The sequence below is a fragment of the Balaenoptera musculus genome, chromosome 19, assembly GCF_009873245.2.
Source record: "Balaenoptera musculus isolate JJ_BM4_2016_0621 chromosome 19, mBalMus1.pri.v3, whole genome shotgun sequence".
NCBI lineage: Eukaryota > Metazoa > Chordata > Mammalia > Artiodactyla > Balaenopteridae > Balaenoptera > Balaenoptera musculus.
The window spans coordinates 33,522,133-33,541,655 of NC_045803.1; the positions used below are offsets into that span (position 1 = coordinate 33,522,133).

Below are 19,523 nucleotides of genomic sequence, written 5' to 3' on the forward strand. Positions count from 1 at the left end.
CTTGATCATGGACACAATCTCCCTGACAACCAGGGTGATTTCAGCTTAGTTCTCTTTGACTCCTCCATCTTCCAGCTAAACTTCTGGCCAGTCTACCTCTATTGGTATCACACCTAGCTGTTAGCCTCTATTAATTACTAGCTAATTGCTCTATTGCTTTAACACCCTGAGACGTGAATTGTTCCACATTCTGAACTAATTACAGTCAGGCCCTGTCACAGGGGCAAAGTGTTGCCAGTCATTGAGGCTTGCTCTAACCCCATAAGGCTCTTCTTAATTGTCTCTTTCTCTGGTTAAGTTAAACATCTAGCTAATCTACTTTTTGCTTGTTGCTACTAGTATGGAACTGTCAGATTGATCTTAATTGCTCACCCCAAAGATCTCCATTGTTTTCCACAAAGTCCTTAGCATGAACTCCCCACACTCTGATCCAAATAAAGTTCACCTTCTTAGGCAGCATTCCAGAGCTTTCTATTTTACAGCCTCTCCCCTTGGGCAAAATTTCTGCACCATTGCACTGGAGATGGGTGTGGGAACAGTGGCCTGTCTTTCCTGTAGTTTCACCTCTGCTCTACAAGTGGGGTGCTGCATAGGGACTGCAGTCCCGTGTCTTCTCAGCATATCCCTCGTAGCTAGTACCTATTTTTTAATGCTTTAATTCTTGCTACTTCATTATATTTTATCTTAGGTACTCTGTAATCATCATTCTCACAAGAGTGTCCACTGATTGTTCCAGGTACATTTTTAGGTCTCCCCACAGTTGTATGTCATGCTAGACCGATAATGGATATGCACTGAACACTTCCTGACAAATTTTTGTTGTATTCTGAAAACAAGTTGATAAAAAAATAATTTTACTCTGTTGCTTCAAACTGAATTAAAACAGCATTTCTCAAACCAGAAGGTGACAACCAGTCACCTGGGGATATTGTTAAAAGCAGATTCTGATTGGATAGGTATGGGTGGCCTGAGGCTTTGCATTTTCACCCAATTCCCAGGTAATGCCAGTGTCACAGCAAGGAATCAAAATACAATACTAGGTTAGGAAGATTCAACATCATAAAAAACGTTAGTTCTGTTTAAGTTGATCTGTGAAATAACAGTATTCCAGTTAAAATAACAAGGAGATTTTTTTTAATATTTATTTGTTTGTTTATTACTTATTTTGGCTGCACCGGGTCTTAGTTGCAGCATGCGAGATCCTCAGTCATGGCATGCGGGATCTTTTTAGTCATGGCACATGGACTTCTTAGCTGCGGCATGCAGACTTTTTGGTTGCGGCACGTGGACTCTCAGTTGCGGCACGCAAACACCTAGTTGCAGAATGCACGTGGGATCTAGTTCCCTGACCAGGGATTGAACCCAGGCCTCCTGCATTGGGAGCGTGGAGTCCTACCCACTGGACCAACAGGGAAGTCCCACAAGGAGATTTTTTTAAAGGCTTAAATAAACTGACTCAAAAATTCTTTTGGAAAAATAAATAAGAATATCCACAAAATTCTTAATAAGGAGGAGACTAGCCTTACTAGATACTGAAACATGTTATGAAGTTACAGTATTTAAAACAAGTCCATGAATAGACGGGAAGATAAAAGAGAAAAATGTAAGCCATATGATGAACTCCAATACAGACCATATATGATATGTATATGATCAAGTTTCTGATAGTTCTGATATTGATACATTTAGTTTATGATAAAGGTGACATTGCAATGAGAGACAACAGATTATTCAATAAATGATTTGCAATGACTCGGTAGCCATTTAGGAAAAAATTAATTTGGAACTATATGTAATAGCAAAATTAATCCAGGCGTATCAGAGATTTAAATGTTAACAATAAAACCATTAAAGTCCTGAACTTATATAGTGGGAACATTTTTATTGTAATCTTGGAATGTGGAAGACTTTTAAAATGTGAAACCTATAAACCATGAAATCAATGAAGTCAGCTATATAAAAATAAAAACTTTTCTGCATGGCAAAAACCATCATAAGTGAAGCCCAAAGATAAGTAACTGGAAAAATATTGTATTTAATATCACAAGGAGCTAATTTTCTTAAAAGATAAATGTCTTATAAATTAACCAGAAAAATCTAACGAAAAATAGGAAAAAACTGGGCCAAAGATTTAAACAGTTAAAGAAAAGCTAAAAAATCTCAAACATATGAAAAATGTTGCCTTTCACTCATAAGGAACGGAAAATAAAGCTATAATGAGGTACCATTTTCCCTCTGTTAGATTAACAAAGATGGAAAAGTAAGATTGTGTCGTGAGAATGGAGAAAACAGGCAGTCTCAAACATTGCTGCAGAAGTATAATTGGCTTCATCATTATAATAGAAGGCAAGTTAGCACCATTTACCGTACATACACATATGCTTAGGGCAGGGTTTCTCAACCTAGACCCTACTGACATTTCGGGTCAGATAACTCTTCGTTGTGGGAGCCGTCCTGTGCATTGCAGGGTGTTTAGCAACGTCCCTGGCCTCCACCTACCCTATGCCAGTAGCACTCCCCTAATTGTGACAAACAAAAATGTCTCCGGACATTGCCAAATGTCTCCTGGGGGCAAAACAGCTTCTGGTTGAGAACCACTGCCTTAGAATAAGCAATTTCACCTTCAGTAGCTTATCCTACTGATATATTGTACTTGCATTTTTACAAAATGATGTATACCCAGAAAATTTGTAATCACAGCACTGCTTGTTGTAATAGCAAGAGATGGAGAAGCTAAGTGACTGTTGGTGGGGACCTGTTAAAGTATGGTACATCCATACAATGGAAAATTATGAAGCTGTTAAAAAGAATGAGTGAATTCTTTATGTGTTGATACAGAAGAATCTTCAAGGTTTATTGAGTGGAAAAAAAAGTTGGATGAATGAAAGTGAATAGAATTGGCTACTCTTTGGGTCAAAAAAGTAAACATATATGTTTGTATGGATATAGATTTCTAGAAGGATGCATGAAACCTAAAAATAGTGTATGCTTCTTGGAAGGGGACCTGTGTGGCTGGGGACAGGGGTGGGTTGGGAGCTTGTCACTGTGTACTTTTATACCATTTGAATTGAATGTATTGCCTTTTCAAAACAATTGTTAAAAGGACAATGCTAATTCAAAAAGCCACTCAAAAGAAAAAGACTAGTTAATTTTACTGTATAATAATTTTTAAAAATGAAATGTAAAAAGACAGAGTCCTCAAAAAATTGAATAATCATATGATCCAGCAAGTTGTCTTCCAGATATATACCCAATATAATTGAAAGCATGAACTTGAACAACAGGTATTCGTACACCCATGTTTGTAGCAGCATTATTTACAATAGCCAAAATGTAGAAGCAACTCAAGTGTCCATCAACAGATGAGTGAATAACCAAAGTGAGCTGTATATGCATATAATAGAATATATTATTTTATTTATATTATTTTAAGGATGAATATTATTCATCCTTAAAAATGAAAGAAATTTTGACATGCTACAACATGGATGAACCCTGAAGACATTTATGCTAAGTGAAATTAGCCAGTCACAAAAGGACAAATATTGTATGATTCCACTTACATGAGGTACCTAGAGTAGTCACATTCATGGAGACAGAAAATAGAACGGTAGTTGCCAGGACCTGTGGGGAGGGGGTTTGGGGAGTTAGTGTTTAATGGGTACAGAGGTTCAGTTGGGGCAGATGAAAAAATTCTGGAGATGGCTGGTGATAAAGATTGCAAAACAATGTGAATTGTTCTGTGAATGCCACAGAACTGTACACTTAAAAACGGTTAAAATGGGAAAATTTATGTTATGTGTATTCTGCCAAAAAAAAAAAAGACAGGAAAATGAATTGAAATTGATCTAATCAAAGTATACTTAAATACATAATTTTTCCAAAGCAAAAAAAGCCCCTAAGCAATCAAAAGTAAAGCATATTCCTTAATAGAGGAAGGAAGGGAGGAAGGAAGAAAGGAAGGAAGGGAGGGGAAAAGACTGTTTTAGACTGTACTTAATGTTTCTAAACTGGACGAAAATGTCACAATCTGTAAAGAAAAAGAATCTTGTGATTTCACCCACTCCTTTGAAAATGTAAACGTTATTTTTAGAACTACATTGAAACTGGGGAGAGATGCCAGGGCCAGTAAGTCCCAGGAGGCTAGAACTGCCAGGGAGCCCCATGTTTAATTGGTCCTTCCCAACCCAGGACCGGGCGAAGGCCATGGCTCTGAACAAGCAGCTCCGGAAGCAGCTGTCTGAGTTCCGAGCGCCACAGGTGATGATGTACGTCCGGGAGAAGATCCGAAACAGGGACCTGGAGAAGACCATCAGGATGTGGGAGAGGAAAGTGGAGATTGCAGAGGTGAGTTACAGGAAGTCCCGAGACCTGCGATATCTTATGCCCCTCACATTTTTGTTTAGGATTTTGTTTTCTGAGGTAAGAATACAGGATTTTAGACACGTAATACCTGTGAGAAATCTCAGCCGTTGCTTCGACTCTTACACCAAAATAAAGGATGGCTTTTTTTTTTTCCCTTAAAGTTCCTTTTTCTTGTTAGGGACAGTCTTTTCAGGTTATTAGGAGGAGACTCTAGTAATGGTGTGTTTTTAGTTGCTTGTTTTCTTATTGATCTCTGGAAGCTTCTGAATCCCTCCCCCCACCATTGATAATTTAGTGATAGCTATTTTATACACGGAGAAGCCAGGTTTTTAAAAATTGAGATAGTAATGGATTTTAATATCACTCAGAACCCGATTCCATGCATTTACATATTTGCCATGGGTCTTTTCGATGTTGACTAACCCCGTAGCCTTTTCATATGGTACAGTGTGCACAGAAGCACCCTTGCCCCTTGTAAGCCATGGAGGAGAAAAAGGAAAAGTGCAAATGATATGCTGGCATCAAAAAAAAAAAAAAAAAAAAGGAAAGCACCAAGACTGCCACAGGCCAGGTTGCACACTGAGAGCACTTAAGACATCCTTAGGGTAGCTTAAAAACCCAGTCAGGTCACTTGGGAAGCTTGGCATTCTCACATCTAGACCCCAGCTCCATTTTCCACAGTGCTTTTACCTGCCCTTCCAGTGGTCACTTGGCAGCAGGAAAGTAAATTAGGATCCATACTTGGACCCATCACATCTGGGGCTAAGAAGTGGCAAAGAAGTACAGAAGGAACCTGCAACTTCTCACTTCATGGAACAGAGACAAGCTCTTTAGAAGAATCTTCCAGATGCCCCCAGGTGGCCTGTGTCCGCCACATGCATGCAGACACTGCCCCGCATACGAGGTCATCCATACCATCACAGGGCTCGATGCAGGTAGAATAGGCACAATCCGTTTGTCCCAAATGACCTTCTCCCTCCTCCCCCTTTCTCCTTTTTGCAGATGTCCTTAAAAGGCTACCGCAAGGCTTGGAATAAAATGAAAATCACCAATGAGCAGTTGCAGGCAATTTGCCCCGCTGGGAAATAGCCAGAGGGAGGCGACGGCTGCCGACCAAAAAGTGATCCATTAAAGTAATCAGCTCCTCTCTAGTCATGGGGTCCTCTCACTGTTCCCTGTGCTGGCTGGTGTCCCCAATTCTCCAGCCAGGCTGCTGGTCACCTCCCAGGCCACATCAGTCCCCTGGGGAGTGTTTTCACAGCCTGGCTCCGGGAACCATAAACACTGAAAGAACCACAGGGCACTCTAATGGTTTGACACTTGTTAGCCCACATTTAGTTCACAAGCACACATGAAAATGACCTTCCCGCATGTGGGAGTGGGACAGAGGAGGGAGAGCCAGCCCAGTCTGTACTGTGGGCCTGTCCGTGGCAGCCCAGCTGTGCAACTCTCAAAAAGAGACACCAAAACAGTGTGGTGAATGCCTGGCACTCAGCATTCTGAGCTTTCTCTTCCGTTTGGAAGGTTAGCTGCTAGACTAAGATACCATTACCAAAGAAAACAAGCACAAAGAAAAATAAGATAATTTCTTGGGGCTGATGTAACCTGTTCTGGCCTGATAGAGACCCGCCCTCCCCAACCTCCCCACCGTAGTAGTCATAGTACATGGGTCGGATGGCCACCTCAGACTTGTCTGACTCCCTCAGACCCTTTTCCCTGAAGTCTAGACTCGCTGAAGTGCCATTTGCCATTTGTGACCATGAATGCACGGTGGCCCTTTTTTGTCCTTGGAAGTGTGTTTGGGACCGTCCAACCTGGCTCAGCCCAGCATGTTTTTTCTGTGTCACAACATCACGTGATGAGTGGCTGGGGAAAGGAATCGGGTTTTCCCAGTGGTGGAAGGAAGACAGGGGAGGGCTGGTCTTCTTGGTCTTGGACGTGATCCAGTTGCTGTAGTCTTCCACCTTGATGTACAGGAACAGGCCAGGACATTTCTCACCACCTTGAGACAGGATTCCTCTCAGCACCCACAGATTCAATTCCTTCAGCTCACACATCATTGGGTTTCCTGGGTCCCCCTGTGACAAAGGACAGAAAGCTTCAGGTCTTAGAAAAACTTGTTTTCTTTTTTAATATTGTCCCTGTGCAATTTACTATCTGTTCTAGAAAAGTTTTACACTGGTTCTCACTGGAAATGGGGTAAGTTATAGGATAATATTTCCAATCTAGGCCACCTCCACCACAAATTCCAACAAGATGACTTTTCCTTTCATTATACAAATTATTTGTAGGCTCCTGCAGTTTGCCTGTAGCTTCCTGGATCCCATTTCATTTTCTTGCCCCTTTCCAGTACTTTGAATAAATCCTCCCTCTCTTTTGGTTTCTCACTCCTCAAATGTTATTTTGTTCCTTTCTGGCCTGGAATGCTCCCGTTGTTCCTTCTCTTCCCTATTTTGTTTCCATCCTTCATTTAAGCTGCTTGCACCTACCCACAGTCCTGCTAGGGTCAGTCAGACTTCCAGGAAGCACACGCTGCCGGGCTGGGTTCACAGCTTTTCCAACCTGGCAGCTGCCTGCCAGTGTACCCTGCCCCCCATCCCCGGCCCATACTCTCAGGAGCAGTCCTCTGGGCCTCGGGAGTTCTGCCACACAGACCTTATCTCCCTTCAGGTGACTGGGTAGAAGCCCGGCACCCTTGGCTGGACATGTGACCCTAGCAGGTTAGCTAATTCTCTGAGCTAATGTGGGGAACACTAGCAGGTTAGCGCCTGTAACACCGGCAGATCTCCTGGCACAGTGCCTGACATACGGGTTGCCCTCAGTAAACAATTAGCTGCTATTACCCTGGTGTGGAGAAAAGGCCATCATTTTTATGTGAAAAACTGAGAAATGTGGGAAAAGCAACAAGATAGCTACTAGGTATAATTTACCTTACCTGTTCTCCACCCTACCCCCCGCCCCCAGGCCTCCTCTTAAAGGAATACCTGCCCCCCAGCATCAGCCTGTGGTCCATCTTGGTCCAAGAGGGAGTTTATCATCAAAGGCTGGCCAGCTACCTTTGATCTATGTGACCTGCCAGGCGAGACAGGCTGGGTGATCACAGTTTGCTCTCACTGTGTGGACTGAGGCATGGATGGAGGGGGCTTGCAGCTGACAATGGGAAACAATCTGAACAGACCCAACAGTGAGAATTCAAGAGGCAAAACAGTGGTCACCTCAGCCCCTGCCCATTCCCAGGCCTGGGTGTTTGAGCTTTCTTGGGTTTCTACACACATGCAGCCTCTTTCACTAAACCCTCCTTTTTCTGAGGAGGCCACACCAGAACAGAAATGCAGGCAAATGGGAGAGGCAAAGAACACTTCTGCAAGCAGGGCCACGGGAGGCATGCTCTGCAAGGCTGCCATAATGCCCTGGTTGTCCCACAGCTGCACACACATGAGGATGACAGTCCAGACTTCGCTCTGTGTGTGCTTCTCATTAGATGGAAGGGGGTGCTTGAGTGTGGAACTCTTGATGTTTTCAGTTTTTCACATTCTACTGTTTGCATCCCATGCTGCCAAACAGCAGAGGGTGGAGATTTCATCCCTGAGCTCTGGCTGGTCCTCCTAGGACTGGTGAACAGGCTCTTATCTGCACCTCATTGTGTCTGCCTGGGGCACAGAGGTTCTCTGGCCAAGGATGGAGTGGTCTCCCCTCCGTTCACCAGTCCCACTCCCAATTTGTTTTAACTGTGCTTTTACAGCTTGAGGAAGAAAAAGAATGCCATTCAGGACAAATAGTTTTGACAAATGACTGTGCGGTCAACATCCCTGGCTATTGTGTGGTTTTGCAAGTTGCTGTTTCTCTTCCCCATGACGTGTAAGGCCGAGACTTCTGAAGCTCAAGCAATGGAGACAAAAAGTACCAGGCGCTCCAGCCCCACCTCATCTCCCAGGGGAGCGACCCCCTTTCATTGCGTAATCCTCAACCTTGACATCCAGCAAAAGCCCTAACAGTTGTGGGAAAAAAGGTGGGGTGAGTCCAGAGCGATTCTACTTTTGTTGGGTTTCTGAGGACCCGTTAGGGCAGACACTGAACCTGGGTAGCTTATTCTACATGTGAGAAATGTGGCTTTGAGGACCTCTGGACACTAGAACACATTTCCTAGGAAGGATCCTAGGTAGACAAGGCACCTTTTTTTTTTTTTTGCAAGCACAATTTCTCTTAAAAAACAAAGGACTGTCTATAGGTGTGCTACAGTTAAAAACCAATCTGACCTTTGTGGATGGTTTAAAGAGGTGATCATTTAGAGGGTAAATGATATTCCATTTATATTAAATTCATATTCCAGTGAATTTAAGATGCTCTTAAAAATTAGCATCTTTGAAATGGGATGTGTCTTTTAGTCAGTGGATTCCAGAGTTTCAGTGGCAGTGTTTTTTCTTTCTCAGTGTTACATAAAATAGTGGTGCATTCTGCACCTGACAGCATCCTGGGTTTGATGAAGTGTGGCACTAGGTTGATGGAGTGGCTGATGGCAGGATTTTGTTAAGTAGCTACGTCTTCTACTGTATTTTAACACATTCTGTAATTTAAGAAGCTTCTACAATCCTCCACCTGGCAGAGAGCCCAGTACAATGTAGACACTAGATAAACGTTGAACCAGCTTTAAAAGGGCAAACTTATTTCCTGATGAAAGGCAGTCCCTCATGCTTTTGCAATAAAATGACTTTGAGAAAGAATTGTTCGCACATATGTATTTTTTCCCTTTTCTCTAAAAAAGTTTCCCTAGATCCTCTGGAAAAAAAAATTTCCCCATCAGGGAATCCTGAAGGTTACTTCGACAAAAGTCGTTGATCAGTGTCTTAGACAATTTTAGAGTAGAGGAGGGAAACTCTGCCTGGAAATCTGGCAGACCTGAGTTCTCGCCTTTAAGATTTATTAACTGTGTGGCCCTGGTAAGCCACACTTTTTCCAGATACAGATATGAGGAGGCCTGGACAGGTGTTTGTGAATTCTGCACATTTTCCTGGGGCGGTAGGACAGCCACATCTGGACAGCCCGCATCCAGGTAGAGGGCAGGGCTTCTTACAGGGAAAAAGAAACCCAGTAACTGATGAACAATAGCATCAGGCTGGGTTCCAAAGAAGCCGAATACAGCGAGCGCCCGCTGTAGGCGTGCTCAGCGTATATCTGCAGGTGTGGTTTGGACTCACTCTTTCAAACTTTTAGCTAATGAAAGAACATGTGACTTAGCCATGCTTAGTCATGTCACACTGAAAACGGTGACTGGTTAGTCCATTCGGCAGATTGTTATCGACCACTTGCTACCTGCCAAGTGCTGTTCGCCCTGGAGACGTCCATGTATCCCAGGTGACAGTCCCTGCCCTCACGGAGCTCACAATCCAGCGAGGGGGAGTCCTGAGGCCCCCCATGAAGTGACCACTGCTTACTCTCAGCCTGTAGCTTCTGTTCCAGCGCGTTCTTACCAAGCAGACGGCATCAGTTTCCATCTCTATGTGATTGCCACATCCTGTTTTCTCGATTTTGTTTAAGGGACACAAGTCGATGTCCTTCACGGAGATTTTCCTCAGGATACTCATCGTCATGTGATTTCCTGTCTGGACAACAGAGAGCCTGAGAATTATTCACAAGAAGACATCCCCCGAGTCAACGCAACTACAGCTCACATATCCAGATGGGAGTGAGTAGGAAATGTTCTGATAAACCCCCTTTTCCTCACAGAAATCCGAACCTGTGTCTCAGTTTTTACTGAAAACTACCTTTGCTTTGAACTTGAATGTGAAAATAGGCAGAGAAAATGTTCACCCGTCCTCCACATCTACAGAGAATGAATGCATTTCCTTGTTTGTTTCCCAAAAATAAAAGAAAACAAGGATGGCTCAGACAAGAGGACTGTCAGCTCTGGTTCAGGAAATAATGTCCCCTGGCCCCTCGGTAACCTTGCACTCATTTCAGGCTGCCTGCTGCCCATGTACTTCCAATTTTGGTGTAGGAATAGAAGAAAAAGGACCAGATGTAAGAATGGTCTCAAGAGGGCAAGCGCTGGGAATCTTGACGGATCAAGTGAGGGTTCCAGCCCAGCTCTAGAACCTCAGGCCACCTGAACTACTGAGCTAAGCCCTAGAATGGTTCATCCCAGTCACCCCCACTGCTAGCACACACACAGCCCCCTCTAGGAGAAGGAAGGCATTAACTGCAGATGTGGGATTCCATCCTGCCACCCAGCAGTTCTGCAAGGCTGGTGGCATCTGCAACTTTCTGCCGAGGAAGCAGATGGGCCGGACCAGGTTGTTGAACTGCATCGCCGTGTCCGTCTTCAGGAGGGCTATGTTATTTTTCATTGTTTTATTATCAAAGTCCTCATGGATGATGATGGTGTTGACTGGATATTCTTTGTGAGCAATCAGTTTTGCATCCATCTTAGCTATACCAACTATAGCAACAGCGTCCTTCCTGGAGAGAGAGCAAGGGAATCTTGAGAAGCCAAGAAAGTTTTCCAGAAATAAGACTCATGTGTCTACAGTGTGGAAGCGTACTCCATATCCTAGGGAAAAATCAATACAGAATGATCAACACTGAGACGTACCCTTGTCAGCTCCCAGCCGGAAACAGATGACACACTCAAATAAGGTAAACTGAGGAAAGTTTAATAAAGGGACTCTTTACAAAGGTCTCGCAGGATGTAGGGAAATCACAGAGACTAGTGCAGTATGCTGGGTTCCGGGTGGCATATGCAGCTTTCTGCTGAGGCAACAACAGGGTGTTGGTGGGAGGGAGTGGTCAGACAGAGCTATGGGGAGTGGGTCCCTTGGCTGGAGGAGGCATCCAGTCTGCAGTACCTGTCAGGGGAATACCTGACCTCACTTCCTTCCTCCCTCTCATCTCTTGCCAGTGCTCCCTTTGGCCAAACCCAGCTGGAACCCAGAAGGCAAGAGCGCCCATTGGTGTAACCCACACAAGTCAGCCTCCTGGGACCCAGCAGAGTGGAAAAGAGTAGCGAGTGGGTCTGGAGGGGCAAATGGGAGAGATCCAGCATGGCTAGTAAAGTTGCTGGACTTCAGTGACAGAGAAGGAATCCTTGGGCATCCACACAAAACAGATTAAGTCATCTTAAGTTTGTCCTCTAATTTATTGCCTAAGCTGGGGAACTTTTGAGAGTGAAAGGAGATGCTAACAATAGGATAACAGGTGTAAACCAGGCCTCTCCCGGGGAATACTAGGATGTGTGATCTCCCACCTACAGAGGAAAAAATCAGAATGGCTTCAGACTTCTCCACAGCAAGATTTAATACCAGAAGCCGAGGTGCGGTGGGGGTGAGAATGCCTGTTAAGTCTTCAAATGGAAGCAGGCATGATCCATGACTTCTACACTTAAGTGGTCGTTCAGATTTAAGGGCAGCACAGCATTTCTGAATATGTAAAACTCGAGGAAATAGGGTTCTTGGGAGCCCTTTAAGAAACTACTTGGAGGGACTTCCCTGGCAGTCCAGTAGTTAGGACTCTGCACTTCCACTGCAGGGGGCACACAGTCGATTCCTGGTCGGGGAACTAAGATCCCGCATGCTGTGCAACGTGGCCAAAAAAAAAAAAAAAAAAGAAAAGAAACTACTTGAAGACAAATTTTAGCCAATTCCAGTGTTGAATGGAAAAAATCCAGCAAAGGGACGGTCAGTAAGTGTGGAATTCATTATATGGGTCTAAAATTAAAAGAGAAACTTTTAAAGTTATAGATTGGAATAGTGGTGTAAACCAGCAGAGGTAAGTGTATACACCAATTTTCTCATCTTTTATGGGAGTCTAAACTATTATTTATTTATAGCTAATATATGAAATAACAAGGGTGTACAAATATATATAAGAATCAAGGTAAACATTAAAGTACATAAATAACCTATTAAAATTGGGTGGTCATGAAGAATGAGGGAAGAAGTGAAAAGACAGGAATTCTGGCATCAGCCACAGTAGAATCTAGAGAGGACTATCCAGAGAGAAACAGAAGATTTGTGTGTCTTCCATGAAATTATAATTCTAAGATGACCACGAGAACACAAGTTCAAACTTTCCAAATTTGTCAGAAGAGACATACAAAACAAAGCCATATAATGAAAAGAAAAACAGGAAGCAATAAAAACAGAACAGTCTAAAATAAAAACAAAAAGCAGGAGTTTCATTCTGAACACCAGAGCAGAAGAGCGTGCAACAAGACAAAGAAAGGCTTTTCATGATAATAAGGAATTCAGTCTACAGTGAAGAGTTCATTTATAAATATCTGCAGCAAGTGATACAATGTTCATGAATTAAATTCCAGGAAATAGGAGGAAGAAAAGCCAGAAGTTTGTAATTCACCTCAGTCAGCCTAGGATAGATCAAGTAGACTCCCTGCCCCAATTTTATATATTAAATTGTACTCCAAGGACAGAAAATGAGCTCTTTAATTTACCTGTGGAAAATATTCATATGGACCACATAGTAGACCACAAAGATAACATCAACAAATTCCTTAATAGATCACCATGCAGTCTAACTCAAACTTAAATCATGTTAAACTACAAAACAAAACACCCTATCACCTGGATATTTTTAAATGGTCTTTAATAAAACCCAGAGTCAGAGAGGAAATCAAAACCAAAACAGCAGACCAGATAGAAAATAGCAGTAATGAAAACACTACATAGAAAACAGAACCTCTCTGGAGGGCTGGTTGGCAACAGCTATCAAGATTTAGTCCAGTTTTTCCACTCTTAGGTTATTCGTGCAACAATATACTTCCATGTATGTGAAATAATGTGTGTACAAGTATATCTACTGCAGCATTTTTTGCTACTAGTGAAGATTGGAAACAACCCAAATTTCCATTATTAGAGGACTGTGTAGTTATGGTACATCCATATGGGATACTGGGCAGCTAACTGATTCATATGATGAGGTAACTTTCTATGTATCGATAAGAAAGGATCACCCAACATTCATGACAGAGTGAAAAAAGCTAAGAGTGGAATAATGTATATGGTGTGTAACTAGTTGTATTGGCGGGTGTATGGACTGAATTGTGTCCCCCCATATTCATAGGTGAAGCCCTAACCCCCAGTGTGAATGTGTTTGGAGATACGGCCTTTAAGGAGGTAATTAAGGTTAAATGAGTCCATAGGGTGGGGCCCTAATCCAACAGGACTGGTGTCCTTATAAGAAGAAGAGACAGCAAGAATGTGTGCACACAGAGGAAAGGCCATGGGAGAACACAAGGAGAAGGTGGCCACCCACACGCCAAGGGGTGAGTCCTCGGGAGAAACCAACCCTGCTCACACCTTGATCTTGGACTTCCAGGCCTCTGGAACGGTAAGAAATAAATTTCTATTGTCTAAGCCACCCTGTCTGTAGTATTTCATTGTGGCAGCCCCAGCAGATTAATACAGGGGAGAAAGAAAATTCTCTCTCTGTCAATAGATATAAGAGTCAATATAGATAGACCTATAGGTATATAGATATCCATGACTGCATGGAGTGTTTCAGGAAGAACACCCAAGAAACTGGTGACAGAAATGGCTCAAGGGAGGGAAATGATGACTGAAGGGCAGGGAAGGGGAGGAGCTGATTTTCATTATACACCCTTTGGTTCCTCGTGAACATCATAGTATTACATGTATTTTCATTTAAATACATGTATTTTTAATTAAAAAATACAAGTCATATGTTAAAAATTCAGCAATTGCACAATATCTCATCAAGGGCTTACACTATAATGTATTTGGCCAGTTATAGTAATTATATTCTCTCCCCCCATACTCTATATGTGTATATATAATATATAATGTATAAATAGTATATATACTATAAATTATATAGTATACTATATATTTATAAATTATAATTATAAATTATAATATAATATAGTATGTATACTATATATAGTATATATTATATACTGTATAATATATACTATATATAGTATATATCACATATAATATATATCTATATAATATATTGAATAGATAGATCTATATGTAATTATATATAGAAGTTATATACTATGTATCATATATAACGTATTATAAACTATAAAATAGTAACTATATCATAATTTACTTATCCATGATAATCAGACATTACACTTCCAGTGTTTTGTGTGTAATTAATCATCCTATGAACAACTTTGTGCATAAAACTTTTCCAGTGGTTGAAATTATTTCCTTAATGTTGATACCCAAAAGTGAAATCGTTGGGTCAGAAAGTGAGATGTTTTACCAAAAAAAGTTATTCCTTTAATAGCATGTATAGGTTTTTTTTTGTTTTTCTGGTTTAAGAGAATGCCCATTTATTGTAAAAAATTTGGAGAATACAGAGAAGTTCAAAGAAGAAAACAAATCACATGCATTCTGAGCATCCAGAGATGGGCACTCCTCAAGTGTTTGCGTATTTCCTTCAAGTCTTTTCTCTACCTGCATGTATTTGTGGCAGTCACATTGTTAAGGCCTGAGGTAAGTGTGTTAACGTAAGGGCTCCTATCAATTCACTTAACAAGATAAGCAATAGGGACCTCTAGTATCAAGAGTCAGTGCCTCTCCAGTAAAGATGTTTAAAAAAATTAAAAAAAAAAAAAGTGTCAAAAAAAAAAAAAAGAGTTAGTGCCTTTGTGATTGTAATAAAATGGGAACAAATATCCTTCCTGTAGAAGATGGAGAAACAAGCGTTTCACTTTGCAGTTGTGCAGCTGGCAGTCCTCACAGCAGAGGAGACACAGACTGTGCCAACCTTGGCGACTGGTGACCTCAGGAGCCCCAAACTCACAGCAAGCGCTGCGCTGGTAAAAAGCCCTGTTGCCCTGTCACTGGGCATCGACCTTCCAGGCCTCCCCAAGCTGAGCAGGAAACAGAGCCCCCCCCCCACTCCGCCTCGGTGGGCCGCGTAGACTCCACAGGAGGGGTACTGGCCTGTTCTGCAAGGCGGATGCGATGCTGAGGATCCAGAACTCACTGAGGACGCTGCCGAAGGCCAGGTGTGTGTACTGGACATCCTGCAGCGACACCACCCACGGGAACTCCTCGTCTTCCACCAGACCCTCCTCGGAAGTTTCCACAGTGTTGCTTTTCTGGATGCCGCAAGCTGCAGGGGGTTGTGCAGGGGCAAGGAGCTGGAGGCCTGGGGCTGCGGCCGCCGCACCAGACCCCAGGACCCGCTCGCTCTTCTGCTGGTTCCCCGCTTTTTCTGGCGCTCTGTCTTGGTCACCACTAACTCTACCACCCAGGTTTATTTTCCTAGTGGGTCTTCTTCCCCATAAAAGACCCTTGGTGGGTCTCCCTCCCTAGTCCACGTGCCCTGTCCCAATGAGTCCCCGTGCCCGGCCTCCTTAGTGGACCAGGGGTGCCCTTCTCATCCTCGCCTATGCAGAGTGGAGTATAGGGATTCTCAAGCTGACTGAACCTTTCATCCACCTGCTGCCCGGCCCCTCCCGGACCCCTGGAGATGAGGCCTGGGCATTGATGTTTTCCAAAAGCTCCCCAGGGTAGATTCGAATGTGTACTTGGGGTTGAGAACCACTAGTGTTTCAGGAAGTCCCTGGACACAGTGTCCCAAGTCCAGTTGGCCCCTATGTGTTGAGACTTGGGGAGAGCCACTCCTCTGTCTGGGCCTCAGTTTCCTTTTATGAGAGGTGGGGTAACACACGCCTGTCACAAGAGGAGTGTTGTGTCCCCATGACTGATAATGCTAAGCCCAGTGGACAATTCCATTTTTTCCCCATGTAAACCACTGCTCTGGTAGCCACTGCATGAGTACCCAGTGCTTTTTTCCTAAATCGGTGGCCCTGGGTTCTTTGTGTCACATGGTGGGTAGCACCAGCTGAAAAAGTCAGGTCATTGGTGGCTTCTTTTTCAGCCATTCATCCAACCGCACATGCAGCCCTGCTGAGTTAGGGGCTGGGCTGGCAGGGAAGGATTTCAGGATCCTGTCCCCGCCCCAGGGGAGGTCACAGTGCACAGGGGAGACAGACACATTGGAGAGTGGCAGCATTCAGAGAGACTTGTGACACAAGGGACAGTGCCCGGAGTATACAGAGGAGGGGGCATGGATTCTGCCCAGAACATGAAGTCTGGGAGGGCTTCCCCCAGGAGGTGACCTCTGAGGTGAGCATCAATGACAGAGAGTTTCCAAACCATGATGCTGAAGTTGACTGAACATTCAGTATACTCATTAAAGGACCACAGCAGACCTCGCCATGCTAGGGCATCATGTGATCAAACATCTCTATGAGTTGACACTTGGAGTCTTTGCTGAAACAGTGACAAGAGCTGGTTGTTAGCAAGATGATGTCTGTAAGGCCACCAAGTGCTTCAGGGTCACCAAAGACAAGAATTCCGTTTTTTTTTTCACAGGACATTGGTAGTCTGTGGTGGACGAGGCACTAACCAACTCTTCCTAACCCACGAAGAACCTACAGGTTTGTGATGACTTTTGCTTTTTCAAAGCTCTAGCTGGCTGATTCATTTGTCCTTATAAAACTCTTGAACAGCCAGGATATAATGAGGAAATCTGCCTCAGAGATGAAATGTTTGCCCCGGGTCCCTTGCCTGAGGCTTTTTAAGAGTGGAGAGAGGCCCTATCTGTGTTTTGTCTCCTTGGGCTGCAAGGAGACGGAGGAGGCCTGGAAGGTGGGGCGGTCCTCTTGGCGTGTGCATGTGTGTGTGTGCGTGCACGGGAAGCTCTCTCCTGTCCCCCATCTAACTCCAGGAAGACAGGAGAGAGCCAGCTGGGGTGGCAGAAGGTGGGGCAGAGCCTGCTTTAGTCAGGTGCCCCCCTCCATCTCTTCTTTCCAGGCCAGAATTTTAGTCCTGGACAACCTGGGGGTCGGGGAGGGGACTGCAGCTGCCACTTCTGCCAACTGAGGCCAGGCAGCCTCTCAGGCACCTCCCTGTTCCTGGGCCGGGCCCTGCAATTGGGGGTCAGTTTAGAGGTAACAATAAGGTTTAAGGATAAAGGGCTTCATCGGAACAATACTGAAGTAGAAACACAGGGAAGGCCCGGTTCCCAAGTGCATAAGACGCATCTCGGGGCCCCCACCCCGGCTCAGGAAGGATGTCCGCCACCTGACGGAGCGCGGGGAATGTGCCCCCGGAAGAGCAGGGCAGGGCTGTGAGTGGGGAGGCAGGCATCACGCCAACCCCGTCTGCGCAGGGGGCCTCTCCATAGCCTAAGGCTTGTCTCCCTAACCGTACTCTCACCAAGGACTAGGCCTGACACCAGGCTGCTGAAGCCACAGTTTCCTACATCCACGCCCCACGTCCCACTCTCTTCCTGGTTCCCACCACCAACGCAAGCTGCCCAGAGCAAAATGCCGTGAGTCACCTACCCCCCCTGAGTCCCTCTCTGCACATTAAGGACCATTTCCTCTTCCGGGATGATTCCCCCTGCCATGTCACACGATCAGCTAAAGTTGGGAAGGAAGAGAGAAGCACACTCACTGGCAGAAGCATGGGAGACGTAGAACAGCACCAAGAGCGTCCCTCTCATCGCTGCCATCCCCAGAGAGAGCCTCAGCAGACACCATGGGCAGCTGTGAACACAGAACAGCAAACGCATGGGCTTTTCCTCTCCTCCCCAGGGTGGTGATTTCACCGCAGCGTCAAGAGTCGCTGCCTCTTTTCCTTTCCACTGACAAAACTTCCAGGACATGGGAAACAGACCTGTCACATCCCTATTTTTTGGGTCCCTGCAGTAAAGAGGCAAGGACCAGCTGCCCAGCCCCGCTATTCAGCCGGCAATGCGTAAGACAGCCCAGCGAAAGAAGGTGGCCACGCCGGTCAGTTTTCTCCACAATCCAGGGTCTCCGGCTTTCCCACAGAGCCGGTTCTCAGAAAAGGGTCATCTTTTGACTCGTGGAATTCAACCCTAGCCTTAACTCTGTAGCCATAAAATGCTGCTGAAAGCAAAAAGCAGGTGTTCCGTGAAAGCCTTCCCTGATTTTGCCCCTCCTGCTAAACTCTACTAGAATTTCTTCTAATTGGTGGCAGCTCATCCTTTTACATAGTAACTGCCCCAGCATGTCACCCAGTTCATTCACACAGTCACCCTGTGAGGTGGACACTATCATCATTCCCATTTTACAGATTCAGAAACTGATACTCAGAGACATTGAGAATCCCACCCAAGGTCACACAGCTGCCGAGTGGTGGAGCTGGAATTCAAAGCCCAGGCGCGCTCCTCCACCAGCCCCACCACCAGGCCTACCCTTGCCTCAGACAATGCACAAGAGCCCAAGGAACCCGTGCATGCCGTCCTCAGTCACCATGTTCTGCTCATGACACCAAGTGTTTCTTGTCATCAGGATGGTTCTCAGAGTTCTTCCGTGAACTGCTCCTGCTAAAGGAGAAACGAACTCACCCTGACCTTACACCGCAGAGCTCAACAGAGGGATCCTGCTACCACCTTGGGAAGAATGTTCCATTGTGGCATCATAGTTACCATGGTGTCACCAAGCAAATGTCTGGACATGGGGACGCGGGAGGAGCCGGGATGAAAAGCCTGCCTGTTTCCTAAACTTGGCAGGGCTATTCTGGAAGCCTGGCTCTCCCCGAGTCCGGCTGAGATGGCATCCCTTTCGCTAGATCACAGAGTCCGGTCCAGTCGTGGCCGTGGTCTGTCTGCCTCCTCAGCACCTGCCCTGTGTCTACATGAGTTTGTCTGACTGGACGGAGGAAGCCCACAACTTGGGTGGGTTTGGTTTTTCCAATCCCCGACAACATTCTTACACTCCCTCTGTGGTTTCCTGGAGGCTCAGCCCAGTTTTCTTCAGCTCCCACAGCTTGTGGGTCCACGTGGAGCTACCAGAAGGGCCCTGCCAGACCACCAGGCCAGATGGATGTGCACTCTGGCCGCTACGAACAGCTCTGGCTTCAGCACAAATGCCAGGACTTTAGGAAAGTGTTGAGAACGTTGTGGTGAGATGTAACTCCACGGAACCAGAGGGCTTGCAGGCTGCTGGCGCAGGTGCGTAAATGGCACTTATTGGACAGACAGATGAATGGCTGATGGGTGAAGGATGGCTGGATAGAGAGCGAAGCCCGACTAGAGAGGAGCCACTATCTCCTTCCCCTCACGGTTTCCCATCCCGTGTGCCTCGCCAGCCTCTATCACCTCCAGCACCAAGCGGGGCTTGGCTTCTG

At 45.0% G+C, this 19,523-nt stretch overlaps 2 protein-coding genes across 3 annotated transcripts in view; one reads left to right on the plus strand and one right to left on the minus strand.

Moving 5' to 3' along the window:
* Positions 1 to 5,533, plus strand: part of CCDC113 (coiled-coil domain containing 113) — a 29,023-nt gene extending 23,490 nt beyond the window's left edge. Inside the window, exons 8-9 of one of the 2 annotated variants that reach the window (XM_036834079.1) lie at positions 4,192 to 4,347; positions 5,368 to 5,533. In XM_036834079.1, the coding sequence (XP_036689974.1) occupies positions 4,192 to 4,347; positions 5,368 to 5,454 (243 nt within the window). In that variant the 3' untranslated portion in view covers positions 5,455 to 5,533. The remainder of the gene's footprint in view (positions 1 to 4,191; positions 4,348 to 5,367) is intronic. The other variant, XM_036834080.1, reaches the window with a different exon arrangement.
* An 87-nt stretch (positions 5,534 to 5,620) lies between these two features.
* Positions 5,621 to 17,911, minus strand: PRSS54 (serine protease 54). The gene is given in 6 exon segments (XM_036834081.1): positions 5,621 to 6,443; positions 9,834 to 9,965; positions 10,563 to 10,821; positions 15,297 to 15,468; positions 17,823 to 17,871; positions 17,873 to 17,911. Coding segments are annotated over 6 exon segments (1,194 nt in total). The 5' UTR covers positions 17,909 to 17,911; the 3' UTR covers positions 5,621 to 5,897.
* Positions 17,912 to 19,523: the final 1,612 nt, after the last annotated feature.